Genomic DNA, 18,332 nt, shown 5'->3' with positions numbered 1-18,332 from the left:
CTCCGTATTGGCTTGTTTTATTTTTTTGGACAAGAGATTCTCCAAGTTAAATTTTTATTCATCAAATAATTTTGTTAGCCCAAGATTTTCAAAGATCTTTGGATGATTTCGGAAAGTACATCAGAATCAATAATTTATGCATCAAATTTTTATCGTACATTTTTATTCAATAGATTTATTTTATTAGGTTTTACATAATTCAATTTTCTAAAAATATTTTTATCCTTTGATACTTTCTTGTTCACAAAAATTCCCTAAATATTAATCTCAAAAGCGACTCGCTTGACGATAAAGTCCATTGGCCGCTTCAAGTACAGATTACGTCCATTTATCGCAGCGCTGCAATGTCAAAATGATAAGAGAGTGCTACGGCTACGGTTAAACTACTATTCCTGGATGCGTCTTATCTGTAACAGAGAATGATGCCGGTGATGACTTCTTGATAGAAACAGCGAGAAGCACGGTGGAGGAATATAGGTGTGCACAAGTTGACTCGACATTTCGAAGCAGATCATTTCGACCTGCTTGTGTGCAGCTCTGGAGGTAGGTTTTCCGGTAGGTGTTTTCGCCGTATTTTGGCGATTAGGATGATTTTGTCGGCCGAAATGCGTTGTGCTCGACGTGCTTCATTAATGCGGGCACTGTGTTTTGTTTACTCACTGCTGATTACGGAGCTGAACGGTATATATCTGGGTTTGGCGAGTACTTTTGGAGCAGCCTTTTCCGGTCTGAACGGTTTCTCCTCGCTGTTGAGTCGTTTTATCTGGAAATAGTTTAATCCATGATAATGAAATTGTCCAAAAAGATTAGATTTTCAGAGATTGGCAAGACACCGCGTTATGCTAATGTTTATATTTTCTACACTATCTATTATGTCATTCAATTATTCGCTTGTTAACCTTCATGTCAAGAGAAATGTATGAAAAACTTTCCAACATACTAATCATTTTTCTAGCTCGATCTCATCGTTCGAATTGAATTCGCCGAAGAAGTCTAATTCATCCTTTACGGGTCATCTTATGCGCGACACGCCAGGCTCTACGTTGCATATGAGATCTTGTTCCATAACGTATCGCATTCTCACATGTGTAGACTAATCGCGATGTTACTTCAGTGGCACAGCGTTTCCTCTCACATTCTGATATTTTAGAACTCGAGGTAAGATAAACTTTCTCCCGTATAATTCTTACCTGTTCGTCGATTGCCGTAAACTGCCACTTCCAACTGTGATTATAGAGGAAGGGACGGTGATCGAATCGATTATCATCGGGACTGTATGTCTCCGCGTGACAGGATGGAGTCAGTATCGTCATTTTGTGACGATTTATAGCGTAACACCTATAGAAGTGTTTTACTTTATCAGCAACCTGAAATAAGAGTTTATTGAAAGTTTGACTCCAAGAGGAATTGCAACTTGCTATTAAAGTGCACATATACTTGCTTCTTTCGGAGTACAATGATCCCACATGTGTACAAGTCTGCAGAACATTGTAAAAGGCCCGGAACAATTCTGTTTTCTTAGTCGTCCGAAGACCGATAACTCTTTGTACGTCATACCCATGTCTACTTCGTCCAATTGTGCTAGCTGTCCTGCTTGCAACGGTTCCAATTCCGCCGTGGGTGGTGCCTCCAGGATACTACTTAAAGCTGATATTCCGTGTTTGCGTCTAAAATTCAAAAATGACCGATACGATTTTTACTATCTTAATTTTTGAATTTGTGAGCATATAACTAATATCATAATAAGTATCGCAAATTATTTCTCATACACGCATACCTAAAGTATAAAAGGAATTTCTTTAAATCATTTTTCGCGATACCACCGATGGGATTAATATCAGCACTGCTGCAATCGTATTTGGTGAGATAACCGCGCAAAGCTTCGTCCACGTTACCGCTCCCTAATACCAAAAGACCACCCGGACGGCCTCTGACCCACAACATTAATTGAGCAAATAAATAGGCGATCACCATCCGTAATCGGGCCTGAAAGCAAATACTAAAAATATAGAAACGGGTAATTTAACGATCAAAATATTAGTGTCATCGATCAAAGATACCGAGTGATTACCTGCACATTTTGTAACGCCAGGTTCTCTCTAGGCGATCCACCCTGAACTTTAAATCTCGGTGTCAGCTTGGTAACCTGTTGAAAAATCCCTAAAATCGCTGATATTGCGGTATCTATGACTACACCGTGATGATAGGATCCTATTTGACTGGCCAACTCTGCTGCTCTAGCCTTGGTGTTTGCTGATGAATTTTCCGTTTCCATGTAACACGTGACAAGGATAGTGTTGCATAATTGTTTTGGATCGACCGGTACATATTCACAATCGCCGACAATTTTCCTGATGTCCGCTAAAACCTGTATATCTGAATGCAAAATATAATTTTTTTTTCAATTTTCATAAGTTAAGAGAAGGCAATGTACATCTTACCTTTTTTATTGACCGACTCGACAATCATTTCACACATTGAATATACGATACACGCCGAGGAAGATGAATCGACACCGCCGCTCAATGGTAAGAAAAATCCCCCTTGACATGATCGTCTTAATAAAAAAAATACGATAGGCGCAATATAAACAAATATTTTTATAACTATGCCATATAAAAAGAGAATATTAAAAGATTAAATATCTTAAGGATTCTGTTCGCACCTGAGATAATCCCACAACCAGCACGCGGGTGCCATCGCAATCTCCTCTTCCACGGTATGATATATAAGTCTCGACTGCCCCTCATCATCACCGTACAAATCTTGAACTCCATCGAGCGGTCGATCCGGTGGATTCGAGATAAGATTCTCCGGCGTGAGCGCAAAATCTACTTTAACGCGCGGATAACTTTCCGATGCAGCTGCTGCATGTGATCGCGATCTGATGCTGTTTCGATAATTCCTGCCAAAGGATTGAATATTACAACAATGCATTAAATTATGCCATTTTTTTATATTATTTTCCAAATAGCAAGTCGGTGTATCTGAAAAGTTTTTTTTAACTATTTTGTAATGAATCAGGGATATCCGACATGCTATTCCATCTGCCATGTAATCGACTATTGATATTATTGTCTAGAATAATGGTTCAAATTAAAACCTTATATCTTCGAGATCGAACGTTGCGACAGTCACTTCCACATCCTCGAGAGCGAATTGTTTTCCGCGATTTAATATATTGCCATTGAGAGTGATGCTGGAGCCACCATTGAAATATAATCTGCCGCCGTCGCATCCGCGCAAATTACTAAACATGTAGCAGCCGCCAGCCTTGAAAGTAGCTGATTTAACGAGGTCCACAGTAACGTAGGCTTTACGTAATTCGAAATATGAACCGCTTCCTTTCGGTTGAAAAAAAGTCAATATTAAATTCACTCTTTTTAATTGTATAGCATACAAGCAATGAAAAGAATTTCCACAAAAATCTCTAGTCGCGATTTTTATGTATTTTATGTATTTTAAAATACGTTGTAAAATGTAAAAGTCGATAAAAGAATTGAAAAAAGAGAAAGAGTCTATATATTGTCATAGCATCAAATGCGCTTTTACCATTTGCAATAATTTCCACGCCGTCCAGTGACATTGGAATGTGATTGCTGGCTGGATGCCAAAGTTCTTCGCATATTTCGAAACCAACGCACGTATCCCTGGTCGCAATGACTGCATCTCCGAACGGTACTATGGTTTGACCTGTGACTTGCGATATCATTCGCGGCAGAAAATAATCCTCAACCGTACGTTCCTAATATATCCAATAAGACATATAAGAAATTATCGCGTACAATTACTGCAACTTTCAATTGATTGTAAAGCATAATGTTTCATTACTTTTGTCCAAGGAGAGAACCATCTGCTTTCCCTGTAATTACCGTCTTCGCAAAGCCGCATTTTCGGTCTAATCAGTAAAATCCGCCGATTCAAGAAAGCCACTCTGCAATTATATGTCACGTTTTTGTGCATCACCGGCATACCCACGTCTATTAGTATATCCTCACAAATGCTGGATTTTAGAAGGCTCGCTAAAACTTCCCAGCTATGAAGCAACGTGTCGGATTCATAAAAGTGGTCTTCGCAGCTGTACCCGCTGTTGAATAAATATTTAAGAATGTAATTATATTATAAAATAATATATAACAAATATATGTGCGTGTAAATAGAATATTATTATTATTATTAAATTTTATTATTTAATATTACTATTTAAAAATCTGAAAGCTCGGGGAAACGATTCCTAAAATTTTCACAAGCGGCAAAATTAATTTTCTCAAATGTAAGCTTACCAAATCTCTAGCTCTGGACCGCTTCTATAAGTGGCGCTAACATCTTTTGCCTCTTGTATACTTTGCAAGATTCTTCTGCAATTTCCATCAAAGTCCATGGCCCATTGATTCAACGTGCAAACGGCCACAGTCACTGTACGTCCCATGTTGAATTCGTTTTCAATATTATTTCTGATGTGATACTCTTCCGAGATGCTCTTATCTGAAATAACAAGTGTTTATTTACAAGACGTTTAATTTATGATAGAAAATTAAAATTTGTTTACAAAGCAAATGTTCGAGAGTATCGCGAACGCATGGCGATTGCGAACGCGGAGCAAAGTCAGTACGAGCATGAGCAGTAACACAATACATTTAACTATTTTTTGTCCTTTATCTTTAATGTTAACACAGACTCAAAAATATGTACAAGTATTTACAACAAAGTATAATTTCTAAGATTTTCTCACAAACTGATTGCGTTGAAGTGACGCGAGCGATTAAATGAAGCGATTTTTAAGCGAAACTTAAATAACTTAAGCGATTATTTTAGCGATTTTATTCAAGAGTTGAACTTCTAAAAAGTGCGGGCGACTAACAAAAGCGAGACCTTTTAAGAGTTCGCAAAAAGAACCGTCTCTCCGCTGATCATCAATAATCAATCACCATATCGATAAATTTCGCGTATAATTATATACATTTTGATGACGCGATCTCAAACAACAAGAATATTATAACATTAAAGACGTATGTAAAATTATTCTTAAAAAAACTAGTAATAAAAAGTAGATTAAGAAAGAATATTACAATACAAAAAAATTTCAAAGATTGTAGTATAAACTTCAATAATATAAATATTTAAGTATTTCAAGGCTCCGTAATATAAATGTCATTATTACATCGTCGATACGAGATGGAATATTTTAGTCAAATAAATATACAAAGCTAAAAGCATGAATAGTCCGACTGTTGAAATTGAAAAATGCATTAATGCAAATATTATAGTTTCGTATGCAATTGGACGGCAATATGACTAAACCAGACTGTTAAAAGTCAGCGATTGCGTGTACGCTTGATGAAGCTTTTGGAGGCAACTTGTTAGCTAATCCTATCAATTGGAATCTTATCGATCGCTCCAAGATGATAAACTGAAACGTTCCGTTCTCCTTAGTCTGGCGCGCGTTGATTGATCAATAATCTGGACGGAAACCCGGTACGGCCAGGTAAACCACCTTCTAATCCTTGTATGCAGCAATCCTTTTTTACCATGATTTTTACCATGATTTTTGCAACAAATACAAATTCACTAGGTAATCAATTATTCTAAAATATACTTGACAAGATTCGCATATGACGTACCATACATATTAAAAAGATAACTTTCGGATAATACAAAAATTAAGATAAAACAGAATATATAAACATGCAGATAAAAAAAATATAAATATAAAGATATATAAATTTGAAATTGTATAATTGAATTATACTTGTTATTACTCTATGATAAATTATATTCTTAATTAATAATGAAGTAACAAATTTTGTAGCCATTATATATAATTTTCTTATCACTAATTAAAGGCGCCTCTTTTTGACCAAACTCTGGTCATACTTTATATAAAGTGGGTCTCGCGCAACAAGTTGGCTATCAAAATAAATGACACATCGACGAGTAATGAAAATTAACATAATTTGACTCAAATGTCGCCACGTAAATTAAACACAAATGAAAAACTCAGTTCAATAGTATTCTCTCTTTGAAATAGTCTAAATTGTTTTTCAATTATATTTAATGTCTTTAAACACACGACTCTCTCGAATTCTCCGCGACGGTATTTTGCCGTGTCGGTTGCGATTTTAACGAGCTTCTACGAAGCTTTGGAAACGTCGATACAGAACGTCGAATTACCAAGCCCGACGAGATATTATGTCGATGAGCCGCGCCGTCGGCTTTCTGGAACAAGAGCGGTAAAAGGAACAATCGTTTCGATCGTAGCTCCGCCCACGATTCGCGACGGTTGTCAGGCAATCATCCAAGGAAACGTTCCACTCAATCTCTTCAGCAACGCGGGCCAGGTTGCTCTCTAGCGTTCATCGGATTCGAACCCAGGTCGAAGCTACCGCAAGTTCCGAATAGTTTGTAATAACTTGTATATCTCGTCGGTTGTGCCTATCTCTAGAAACTTTCTCATTTATTTACTCTTGACACTTTCATCTTACGATTATTTGCATTAATTATTATTATTATTATTATTATTATTTGAACAGTGTTAGTGATTGATATAGTTGATGTATCATCAGAAGTTTAAAAAGTTAAAGCAATCAAATTTTGAAAATCAAGATTATAATATTTACAGAGATACTTATTATAGATATTGTCAGCCTTTAGACAAAATTGAACGAATCTTTTCTACATGCAGAAAAAAATATTAAACATTAATTAGTTAAATATTTTAGATATATGCTAAATTTATTTGCCTATAAAATGTGTGTAATAAATCTTCATTATTAGTTACAATCATGAGAGAGGACGCGTGTGTCTAGATCGACATTTGCATGGTCGATCGATAAAATCTGTCGTGAAAAGGAGCTCGAGAGCTGAGAATCATGAGAATATAAATATATGTGGATAAAGATGAAGAATCCCATTGTCAAGTATCTCCTCGGGGAGGAAGTACCGACGAGGGAGGATTACACGGATTGGCACGAGAATGCTAAAGGTGGAAGAACGTCGCCGATAGTCGCAGTGAACGTTGACAACCGCGATGAGCAAGACGAGGATGGGACTGATGAGAGATAACGAAAGATGATGAAGGCGGTGTCGAGCAGCAGAGTGAGAGAGCTTCAAGCTATGCTATTTCCGATCCAGCCCATCCCAGGTGAGCTTTAATGAGAAGAGACAAATAATTATTACCGGTTTAAAATTATTAGTAAAATTAAAATTTTTCATTGCTTCACTCGGCAAATTAATTTCTATATATTCCGATGCATTATTCAATAGAGGTGGAAAAATAATGCATTTATCACAATGTAATGAAGATGTTGGTGAAGTTGTAAACTTGCGGACATTGTACCCAATCAATCTCTTATATCCAGTTTAATATACGTTTAATACACTTTAACAATAAGATGTAATGCCTATCATTATGATATCCACGTATGCTCGTATTAATAATTCAATCTTCAAATTTAAATATTTATTTCATTTTATTTCAATATATTTGTATTGCTTAATAATATATAATTATTTTATATCCATGTCGTTAAGATGATTGATTTTCCGCGAAGAAGCGAAAATTATCAAATTTTTTCAAACGTTATCTTAATTCCTGCAAACGCACAATATCATTAATCGATAAATGTGCTGTAACTTCCTCTGCTCAATATCTGTGTATTAGTAAATAAAACAAGGTTAACAAAAGCATTAGTTTTACAGAAAATGTAATTTCATCTTTCGCAATACAACGACAAAATAAATTCTTTTTCTTTAACGATGCAGGTGGCATGCTTTCTGATCTAACGCCACAAGAACCGCCGCAAGTATCTCAGCTTGAACATTACGATAACTCGATTCTGAGACGGGATGTGAAATCGGCGCTGTTCGCGATACCCCTAAATTTGTCTAGGCATCGATACTCCTCGAAGGAAACTCTTAGGGCGGTTCTCGATGCGCGGTGCATCGTCGACGGAAGTATTCAGGAAGCGGCCAGGTGGCCAACCGAATGTCAGGTAAAAATTAATTTGCCGTGATTTTCAAGAAAAAAAAAAGAATGCATCGGAATAAAAGTAACTAATGTGATCTTCTGTTATTTAAAGATAAAAGACTACTTTGATAATAATTATTTGAATTTCTTAAGAAAATATATACAAAAAATTATCTGTTTTACTTTGATTAACGTATATAAGCTAATTCATATATTATAATTATATATATTAATTAAATTTATAATTAATCGAGGCAAAATAATCCTAGGTAATCCCAGAACGAATTCGCCACATAGAATACAATTCTGCTATCCCGGAAGCCTTTTATGTTCCAACAGGAAAGGAACCAAGACCTAAGCCGATCGGCGACGAGCTTGGAACGGTGATATTTCGTTATTGTCCAACCAATGTTACTAATTATGTAAGTCTTCGAGAGACTCAGTATCTATATATACATATATGTACATGTATGTGTGTTTGTATGTATATACTAATCCGTGCGAAATTGGATACATAATATATTAGATAGTCAATAGTCAATACACTAGATCGCGACAAGTATATTTAGGAATGCAATCTGACAAACACTGACTTTTTTTCTTTGCGAGAATATTATTATAAAATGAGAAATAAAATAAGAATTAAAATGAGAGTTTGAAAGTGAGATTTTTTACAGTTTAGCCGATCTTGCGTGGGCGGTAGCACAGTATTACCGTTTCCGGCGGAGTTTCCCGAGGAATCGACCACGTGCACTGTAGATACTAAGGATGCCGCTAACGAGAACAATATTTATTTTGTCGCCGAAGCGTCTCGATCAAAAGAGGACAGTACGGATTTGCAATTCGAGTCGCGATTCGAATCGGGAAATCTCGGCAAAGTAGTGAAAATAACTGATACGTACTATCAGCTCTATCTAAGAAGGGATCTCTACACTCAGAGGCATACGCAATGGTACTATTTCAAAGTATCCAATACGAGAAGCAGAATTACGTACAGGTAAAATTGAAGAGTCCGGATTCAGATTTTTTTTTTTTATACAATTAAAATTTTTGCTTTTCAAAAAATTTACTTTTTGTATTATCTTATTATTGTCAGCTTTTTTCTGTGCTTTTCAAGATAATATTCCCGAAACGATAAATTATATATAATGTATATAATTTTTAATATTACACGAACTCTCTCTTTGTAGATAAATTATTATTAAATATAGTTTATGTGAATAACTAGATTGAATAAACTTAAAAAAAAAACATATAAACATATTTAAAACATAATTTAGCTCTCTCTCTGCAAAATAATTGCGCAAATTATTACGGTTATAGATTCTCGATCGTGAATATGTGCAAAGAAGAGAGCCTCTATAACGAAGGCCTCAAGCCTCTTCTCTATTCTACGGAGGATGCTCGCACACGATCCGTAGGATGGAGAAGATGCGGCGACAATATCGCATATTACCGAAACAACGATTCATCGTAAGTGATAGAAAATTTCGAACTATGAATCCCGTAATCCTGCGACGCGCGATTAAAACTTGTGTGTAAATAATTGTAGAAGCGACGAGGAGAAGGAGAAACATACATTAACGTTCAATATCTCATTTCCTTACGATCACGATATCGTTTACTTGGCACATTGCTATCCGTATACATACACCGATCTCCAGGTAAAAATTGCATTTATTAGCCTATAAATAACAGTCCATAAATCATAAGCAACATTTAATTATTTGGCGGACTTTATATAGTAGGCGAGAAAACAGGGTGTGGGATAAATAAGATAAATGCTTATTATTCGCAGAATTTATTTCACATTCCGCATCCTGCTTTCCCATCGCGATTATTCATCCTAAATGTAAACGATTCCCAGCACAACCGATTGTATTTGTTGCGTACCGTCGTAGATTAAATCTCAGTCTACCTCTAATTACGCGCATAAACATGTCAGGAGTATCTCGGCAAAATCGTGGCCGATCCCGCGAAAACGAGGTTCACCAAGCTGCGTTTGCTGTGCCGCAGCCTGGCCGGAAACAGCGTGTATTACTTGACGATCACCGCACCGATACCCGACGAAGAGGTGCGAAGAAAGAGGGGCGTCGTTATCACGGCCCGAGTGCATCCTGGTGAGACGCCGTCGAGTTGGACGATGAAAGGAATCATCGACTTCCTCACGGGCGACACGAACCGGGCTAGAGTAAGAGGTTTATAATTACATAGATAAATATTCAAGGTTCGAAGTAGGAATATCTCTGACGTATGTAAGCACGAATTAGCAGCAAGCGATTAACGTATTGCTGAAAGAAAATTCGACATGAAGAAATTTGCGCTGAAGATTCAACAATTGGCACTAATATCGCGCGATTATTATAGGAGCTCAGGGAGAGATTCGTCTTCAAATTAGTGCCAATGTTGAATCCTGACGGTGTCATAGTGGGTAATAATCGATGTTCCCTATCTGGTAAAGACTTGAACCGACAATACAGAACTGTGATGCGAGAAAGCTATCCGTCCGTGTGGCATACAAAGTTGATGATACGGAGGCTCCTCGAGGAATGCGGAGTGGCTATATATTGTGACCTTCACGCTCACTCGAGAAAGCATAATATATTCGCTTACGGTTGTGAGAGCAAAAGAGCCGGATGCAACGGAAGATTATCGGAACAAGTATTTCCGCTGATGCTCCATAAAAATGCAGCTGACAAGGTAAGATACACAATCCAGTACAGATATAATAATATCCCAAAAAACTTAATTTTAACGATAAATACAAGTTTTGAACTAAAATTGATGAGTTTCAAAAATTATGAAGAATTTTACGACACAAAAGCAACATTTGAGAATTTTATTATTCAATATAATCTCTCTAATCGATTCTGATTATTTCATTGCTTATTGATCAAATTACACTATTACAAATTTTTTTCCGCTACGATTCTAGTTTTCTTTCGAAAATTGCAAATTCCACGTTGAGAAAGGAAAGGAAGGTACGGGTAGAGTGGTCGTATGGTCGATGGGCGTTCAGAACAGTTACACCATGGAAGCATCTATGGGTGGTTCCAAGATTGGCTCAAGATGCGGAACTCACTTTTCAGCTCAGGACTACGAACAGATTGGCAAGGCTTTCTGCGAGACTCTACTCGATTTTTCCGATCAGGATCCAATGAAGGTAGTGTCGTCTATTTAATTAATATTTCGATTACATTTTCCTTGCATTTTTCTGAAAATGTTCAAACACAGAAATATGAAAAGAAATATTAAACGGAAAATAAAGTCGTTATTCATATTCAAATACTGTAAAATACTCCATGCAAGAAAATACAGATATCATATGTTTATAATGTAAAAGTCAAAATTTATCAATCGAATTTTATTACAAATTTACTCAATGAATAATTCATTGTGCTTCCTCGGAACTTGTGTACTATAAGTAAGTAAAAAGTAGCATATTATTTTAGCGAATAATAGTGTCTCCACATTCTGTGAATTTGAAGACATTCGCGTGAGAGTTAAGCAAGAAATCTAATTTCTATAATTATATAATATTTAAAGATGGACTTTGCAACTGAAATGAACTGAATAATCGCGGATTCGACAGGAAAAACTTCGAAATAAGATCATAGCCAGATTGACCAAAGAAGGGTCCAGCGCCGAGGAGCCTACCAATATCGATTTGACAGATTACTCAAGGTATATAGTCTTCTTATAATAATACGTGTTTTCCATCTGTTCTGTATCTCGTCTGCGGGAAATTTTTACGATTTAAACGAATTGAATTTGATTAGTGACGAAGGAGACATCTCGCAGGAGAGTTTCACATCGGAGGAGGAAAGAATCGAGTACGCGGATGCTGCGTGGTCCAGCGAAGGCGGAGAGTTCCTCGCGGGTGGCTGTCGGTATCTTTGCGCGCCTCCACCATCGCCGACTTTCGTTCCACCGAGAAGTGTCGGTCTTTACAGAAGGAGAGCGAGAAGGGACGTCGCGGGAAGAATATATCTGGAGCGCAGAAGAAACCTAGTATTTATAACTATTCTATAGCTAATTCGGGAAAGTGTGAAAATTACACGACGAATTTTATGGAAAAACGTATCACGGCATCTTCATCAGAAATAACAAATAATATGTTTTGTCAATAGACGCAACGTACAGTAATGGACTTGCCGACCACGGATCCAGGTAGCGATTTATGTGATTTAACCGATTCGGCTGATGAAAGTTTCGTAAAGAGCGAAGGAAGGGAATACGACGGTATATATATTTATCAATCCAATAATATCTCAATATTAATTATAATTGTATTATACATCGTATATGCGTTTGTATTGATCGTGTAGTTGCATGGAGAAACATGCGAGAGCATCGTAAAGAGATTATCGAATTTTCTGAGAGAGAGACGGACGAAAGAGATGAAAGACAACGGAATAAAACACTGACTCTACCGGAAATCGTGAGACCTCGCAGTGTATCTTACGGGGAACTATTGCCGTGCAAAGATTATCGGAGGACTCGCCAACGATCGCGATGTCTTGGGTAAAGTGTCAATTGTCGTTTCTTCTTCGTCCCCTTCCACTCCAAAGAAGATATACAAAAATCATCGGTAAAAATTAAAATTGACGTTTCTTTAATGGCTTAAAAGCTTTCACCAGATTTTTGATATTGAAATGTAAAATCTAACATCAGAAAGTGTAATGTTAATTTTTTTTATTACATCATATTATGCATACATTGAATTTTCAAACATAAATAATAATAATATAAATAAATATAAGGCTCTCAATATCGTAATATAACTTAAACGATAAAACGAGTTAAAAGCCAATCGTATGAATAATAGTAAATAATAATGAATATAATAAATAATAGTGAATATATGACTGGAAAATAAAGTGAAGGTAAAAAAGGTTAAAAATTCAAAAGAATTTTTTTTTTTCAACTTTCAGTCATCTTCAGGCCATTTTTAATAAAACGATATTAGAAATATCTATTTGTAAAATAGGTATTTTTTTATTTTTTATTAATTATTTTCTACTTCATGCATTAACTCACTTTATTATTTGATATAATAATAATATATCAATAATTTGATTATTTAATCTAATAAAATGGTAATGGGGCAAGGATCTTATATGTTTAACAACAACGTTTGGGCTGTAAAATATTTATTCGCAAAATTATATAATCGATTCGTATCTGTTAGAACAATAAAAAATCCGTCAGCGGTATCGCCGACGAATCGAGATGCGAGAATCAAGCTAACATCATTGAGGAGACAGATTTGGACAGGTGTACCGTCTGTCGCGGAGGGCGATACTACGGGACGTCTCACCCATGCATTCGTTAAGACACCTTTAAGTTGGGGTGTTTCCAGATACGCTCCGACGCACTATCCCACGGACGAAGAAGTCACGCTAAAGTGAGTTAATTCTCAATTTATACAAGGTGTTCATAAAATAAGTATATCCATGACATGCATGGTGTCAGATACCGAAATAAAATTTTTGATCGCCTTTATAATCCGATCCTAAAATCTATCGTACCTTCGAATCCTATACTTTAAAAAATAAAAATAAAAAATAAAAAAATAAAAAAATAAATAAAAAAAAAATAAAAATAAAAAAATACATTTTATCGCCCATGACGATTTTTATCATCTTTCAGACAGACACAGTCCAAGAAAGTACAATTGCTCGTTTACGATGAAGATAAAGATGACGTCAGGAAGACGCGGAAGAAATCGCGGCGGAAAGGGCGACAGGGGGGCGTCGCGAAGAACGCGTGCCAGCTGAAGACATGCGCGCAAACGGACGGGCAGAAGACGTCGAAGAAAAAGAATTCGAAACTCGATTGGCAACGGGCGATAAACTTCGATTCTAGGATGAAAGATGCGAGGAGGGTAAAAATCTCTTCCTCTTTTCTAACTATCGAGGCGGATTCGTTGAAACTGCTAGCAGCGTCGACTACGTCACCGAAGAGCTCACAATGGAAGCTCGAACAGCGCCGGAAATTCCGCGGCGTCGGCACGGTGGCCACCACCTGTGTCGGTGCAAAGGCGAAACCGCCGCGATCATGCCACCGTGACGCTTTCTGCGAGAGCACGACGTCGGATGACGTTTCGTCGGACTCGGGTAAGCCAAAGGTCACGAAAACGAAGCAAAAGAAAAAGAAGCAACAGCAGCAGCAGCAACAGCAGCAGCAGCTGCTGAGAAAATCGGCGGTGAATAGAGGAACAGAGAAGATTAAACGCGCCTCCAGCGCAAAAACTATGCGCAATAACATTTGAAGTTTATTTTAGACAATTACACTAGTTACAAGAAAACTTTTTTTTTATTTCATTAAAAAATATCCGCATTATTTTTCGAGCGAATGAGTTCTAAGCTTTATCTCAATATCGGAATCTGATGAAAAAATAATTTACGAATAATAAAAAATGAAATTTATGTTTTATTCTATCTTTTTATAAAATTAATTTTAATGGATCTCGGACATTTTAAAACAATATAAAAATATTAATGATATAATATTTAACGAAAAAATATTTTATAATCAAAAATTATAATTATATATAAAATGATAATTTCTGTTAGACATGTATACTTAAAACTTTTTCGCATAAAACAATTTATAAATCAAAATAAAATCTATTTTATTATTGCTGAGTTTAATGAGAATAATTGAAATAAAAAAAGAAGAGGGATTCGTTATCGAATATCTTTAGAATTCAATTTGGCAAAAAGAGAGATTTTAATATATACACTATGCATTCACAAAAAATGATCTTGCAACTACAACAATAATTTTCTAAATGCGAAAAATTAACTGATATAGATAAATGATTAGCAAATACTGTGATATATTTTGCACTTAACCAATCTAAATGACAGAAACAGGATTTATATCTCTCTGAATTGTTAGTAAAATTTACAAAAAAAGTTTCTTTCTATAGCGTCTATCCATATATATTATGTTAATACTTGTTATAAAGATTGATTGTGAAATCACAGAAAAATCGTTTCTCACAAAGTGAGAACGTTCCAACTGTAGTATGGAAATTCATATATCCAATTCAGTTATTAATATGAAATCTTATACATATGGAATCTTATACATATTATATATACATAATATACATATTTTTTAGTGTATATTATATATATTTTAATCTCTCTTTTCACCAAATTAAATTCTAAAGATATTCGATAATGAATCCTTTTCTTTTTCTTCTTCTTTTTATTTCAATGAAATTCGTTAAACTCTAAGAGAGACTTTATTTTGATTTGTAAATTTTTTTATACAAAGGAATCGAAATATATATATATATATATATATATATATATATATATATATATATATATTCGAATTTAAGTTCGTGCAATTAAAATATATATAAAGATAGAATATTAGAATATATACATATATAATATTATCTTACAATTAGAAAATTACTTAAAAAAAAATGAAAACTGAGGAAAAGTACTGTATCACAAATTAGAAAGAAACGGATAATTAATTTAAAGTAATTGAAATATCATGAGAGTTAATTAGAAAATTTTACACTGGAACAAAAATTGGAGCTAGCATATACATAAATAGAAACGGTAATCTCGCGCCTGCATCTGACATGCGGCACACGTCAATTGTCACGTGCTCGCGCAACTTCTTTCTCCCCCTATCAGATAATTCCGGCCAATAACTTGGTTGAGAATTACAAATATAAAAAATTCTCTTTAGAAGAGATAGAAACTCAAAAATATGTTCCACATAAAGCATACACGCGTAAATGAATAAAAAAAAAATCGTCCGTTCCCGTCCGTGGGCGATTCTAATCGTGCTCGCACGATTGACAATGCAGTGTCACCATGGCGACACACGAGCGCGAGATAAACAATTTGCGGTCATAAAATAATATCACATAGCCTGATCGTTGTGAGACTAGACGAATCGATGCTTCGTCATTGACGCTATATCGAGATACCGCACGAGCGATCAAAGGTCATTTTGATGAAACCGAGATAATGAATTAGAAGAGAGATTGTCACGGAAAGAAAAATAAAATTAGGATTACCTTTAATAACTTGGATCTGAACGTCTGTCAAAAAACAAGCGGGACGCACATTCTCTCTTGCTTACTGCTCACAATTAATTATAAATGCGATAAAAAGGTTATGAAAAACTAACGAAGGCGATTGTAACACTTTATAACACGATATACGATCACATCGAATTACTATTTTCATCTTCTTCTTCTTTTTCTTTATGACTGATTAGGCTTCTGTATAGAATTTGTCGTCTATACGTCAGTCAATGCACAATTACCGTTTTCGTGATAGTTGCATCGTGCGCAACCGATAGAAATCCGCTTCCCAAATGAAAGTCTTCACATTCGCCATCTCGCGGCAATTTTCTCTAACGTTGTTGGAGAGCGGGAAATTTGACTTTTTACTTCTACTGGAATTAGGACGCATAATATATATTCGTATAGTTTATGATAAATTTTTTTAAAGCATTTCCAAAATGTGATGTAAAGTCAAATAGATCCCTTCACATTCTACGCTTATCATTACAATACTACATACAACTGTCATCGATGAGACTGTATATTTTAATAATTTTAATGTAAAAAAAGTTGATAGGAATGAAAATAATTTTATGAAATTAGTGGCGATCCAGGAATTATTTATTTTATGAAAAAACGAATGGCTCGCGCGCTTCTCTCGTGCGTAGATTTATATTTTAAAATTCAAACCGGAAGAATAAGTATAATTCTTTTTAGTCAGGTTGACTGCAGAATAATAATTTTGTAACTTAATTTTTATGAGATATTCTCCTTACAAATATCTACAAACTACGCAATTAACAATATTTCGCGCAGCAAAATTATTATTATGCTCAAGTTGTCAGTTTTGGAATTCTGCATCACACTCTATTAATTGGATCTCATTAATAATTTAGTTTATCATTTAAATCATTTTATCTTCGAAAACTGAAGGATAAATCGATGATGCATGTTGCATCGCAAACAGCTATAATAACAGAAATCGTATATTTTGACAATACAATAAATGTTAAGAATTGAAATCGTGACGTTAATAATTTTATTAAGCATTAATTTTTAATCAATTGATTTTTATAATACAACGCACATAATGCATCAGATTCTTTTTTTTTTTCTTTGCATGAATATATTCGACAATTATTCATTCCACATATCTCTAGAATTGTATCCACATGTGGTTTTTATTAAAGTCTCTTAAACTTTTTTAAGCAAGATGTATGAGAGAGAATGCACATTAATAATTGAACTGTCATCTTAATTTTTAATGATTGCTGCTATCTGCGCAATATTTACACGTAATGACATAAAAAAAATTTATTTAACATAAAAATAAAAAACTGCTGTAAAAATTAATAAAGCAATGAGCATGCATTATGAATGTGCGTACTGAATGCGTATATTGATGTGCATACATAATTACAACCTTGAACATAAAAACTCTCGGCTCACTGCATATTGATTAAATTTTAATTCAATTTATATTGCAACTGTGAAATTATAATGTTGATATTTTCGCATCATGATTTTTTTGTTCTAATCAATTTTTCTACGTACATAATAAAAAATATAACATTCGTATATAATAAAATATCCATAGTGAAATATTGTTCAATATTTTGTCCATATTGTGAATCGACTAAATACTTATAAAATGATGTTCTCTTGCATTAAATCCTCAATATTCACATTTTTCTGAGTGAAAGAAGTGACTCAGTAAACAAGAAACATTAAATCAATATTTTGAAATATTAATATAAATTTTCGGAACGTTTCAAATATTTTAAATATATTTTATTTTATAATATGGTATTTTTGAGTATCATTGACATTTTCGAAACATTGTTTTAAATATTTTTTTAATGAGCATTAAGGCATTATATTGATTTACATAACATATGTTGATTGGTCCAGACGGTCTTATGGTATGCATATGCAACTATGTCAATTTGTGTGCGATCCTAAGCCCGGATCTACAATAGTGTGTAGTAAGCCTCAAACCTTAAGAAATTTATCAATCATAGTCAAATGTGAGGAGAATAATCAGTTGTTATTGGTAATATCTTTATGGCTTAAAGCTTACTACACCTGTAGATATAGCCTAAGTCATTTAATTCAGTTTAACATTATTAAAATCTTAAAATTAATTAAATTTTGTTTATAATAAAATACATCGTTAAAACCTATATATTTAAGGACATTACATATTGCTGAATATCATTGTAATAACGTTATATTAATGATTTTTGACTGAAAAATGAAATTGGAAAATGAAAAACTGCGAAACGTAATAGTTAATATTAAAATATTTAATCGGACTTG

General features: G+C 34.6%; 2 protein-coding genes across 3 annotated transcripts; one reads left to right on the top strand and one right to left on the bottom strand.

Annotated features, from left to right (window-relative positions):
- Positions 1–146: 146 nt before the first annotated feature.
- Positions 147–16,466, bottom strand: LOC126859528 (glutamine-dependent NAD(+) synthetase). Of its 2 annotated transcripts, none has more exons than XM_050610924.1 (13): positions 16,023–16,466; positions 4,284–4,485; positions 3,832–4,087; positions 3,553–3,745; positions 3,104–3,344; positions 2,666–2,905; positions 2,442–2,557; positions 2,072–2,376; positions 1,778–1,986; positions 1,442–1,667; positions 1,191–1,367; positions 661–763; positions 147–407 (listed from the first exon to the last, which is right to left on the bottom strand). In XM_050610924.1, exons 2-13 carry the CDS (start codon positions 4,427–4,429, stop codon positions 379–381), a joined length of 2,241 nt encoding a protein of 746 aa, XP_050466881.1. In that variant the 5' UTR covers positions 4,430–4,485; positions 16,023–16,466; the 3' UTR covers positions 147–378. The 2 variants fall into 2 exon arrangements, with proteins under 2 accessions (XP_050466881.1, XP_050466880.1); XM_050610923.1 differs by lacking the exon at positions 16,023–16,466 and adding an exon at positions 6,172–6,312.
- On the top strand, positions 7,005–14,354 carry LOC126859526 (cytosolic carboxypeptidase 2-like). The gene is made up of 15 exons (XM_050610916.1): positions 7,005–7,141; positions 7,762–7,991; positions 8,236–8,388; positions 8,644–8,963; positions 9,290–9,439; positions 9,519–9,630; positions 9,912–10,157; positions 10,334–10,666; positions 10,902–11,129; positions 11,559–11,650; positions 11,746–11,977; positions 12,097–12,208; positions 12,295–12,490; positions 13,158–13,373; positions 13,619–14,354. The coding sequence occupies exons 1-15, from the start codon at positions 7,069–7,071 to the stop codon at positions 14,238–14,240; spliced, it is 3,315 nt and encodes a 1,104-aa protein (XP_050466873.1). The 5' UTR covers positions 7,005–7,068; the 3' UTR covers positions 14,241–14,354.
- Positions 16,467–18,332: the final 1,866 nt, after the last annotated feature.

The sequence above is a fragment of the Cataglyphis hispanica genome, chromosome 3 (assembly GCF_021464435.1).
Source record: "Cataglyphis hispanica isolate Lineage 1 chromosome 3, ULB_Chis1_1.0, whole genome shotgun sequence".
NCBI classification, from domain to species: domain Eukaryota; kingdom Metazoa; phylum Arthropoda; class Insecta; order Hymenoptera; family Formicidae; genus Cataglyphis; species Cataglyphis hispanica.
Note: the sequence above shows the minus strand (reverse complement) of the source record. Positions and strands in the feature narration are given on the sequence as shown.